The 557-nt window shown below is 58.3% G+C and overlaps 1 protein-coding gene across 1 annotated transcript in view; it reads right to left on the minus strand.

Annotated features, from left to right (window-relative positions):
* Nucleotides 1-551, minus strand: part of PARP8 (poly(ADP-ribose) polymerase family member 8) — a 200283-nt gene extending 199732 nt beyond the window's left edge. The window contains exons 1-2 of the mRNA XM_023507640.1: nt 324-551; nt 135-236 (exon numbers count right to left, since the gene is read on the minus strand). Coding sequence (XP_023363408.1) covers nt 135-236; nt 324-426 — 205 coding nt within the window. The 5' untranslated portion in view covers nt 427-551. The remainder of the gene's footprint in view (nt 1-134; nt 237-323) is intronic.
* Between the last annotated feature and the right edge of the window lie 6 nt (nt 552-557).

Below are 557 nucleotides of genomic sequence, written 5' to 3' on the forward strand. Positions count from 1 at the left end.
AATGAACCCCGGAATGGGGACGTGCAACCCACCCCCAGCCACACGCGTCGCGGTCAGAAAACTGGGAAGGGGGGCAGCGGGAGGGCAGAGGAAGCTGGAGCTGGGTCCGAGGTTCTGGAAAGGCGAGAACTCACCTGAAAACAGGCAGTCCTTCTCGGCTCTGGACTTCTGGATCACGACGTCGATATCCTTCTGAATTCGCTCTTGCCTTGAACACATCCCCATTAAATAAATCCCTGGAAAAGAAGCAGCCGCTATTTCCACCCCACCCCACCCCCCTCGCACGCTTCCAGCTTTCGTAAATATTCAGTTAAAAATGAAACCTCTGGCCGAGGCAGGGGCTGAAGGCGAAGTGGTTTCGGAAGTGTTCCCGGGTAGGAGAGGAGGAGGTGGAGGAGGAGGGGGGGGAGGAGGTCGGCTTTGCATTCCCAGATGTGACCGCCCAGCTGCTGCTTGCTGCTGCTGGATTCCAGTTTCCTCCCCTTCTGACAATGGATGGTGATGACACCGAGTCTCACTTTCTCCCTCCCCCGCCCGGACCAACGGCTGTGGGGGGC

This window comes from Otolemur garnettii, unplaced genomic scaffold, assembly GCF_000181295.1.
Source record: "Otolemur garnettii isolate 467f Iridium unplaced genomic scaffold, OtoGar3 scaffold00005, whole genome shotgun sequence".
Classification (NCBI taxonomy): Eukaryota; Metazoa; Chordata; class Mammalia; order Primates; family Galagidae; genus Otolemur; species Otolemur garnettii.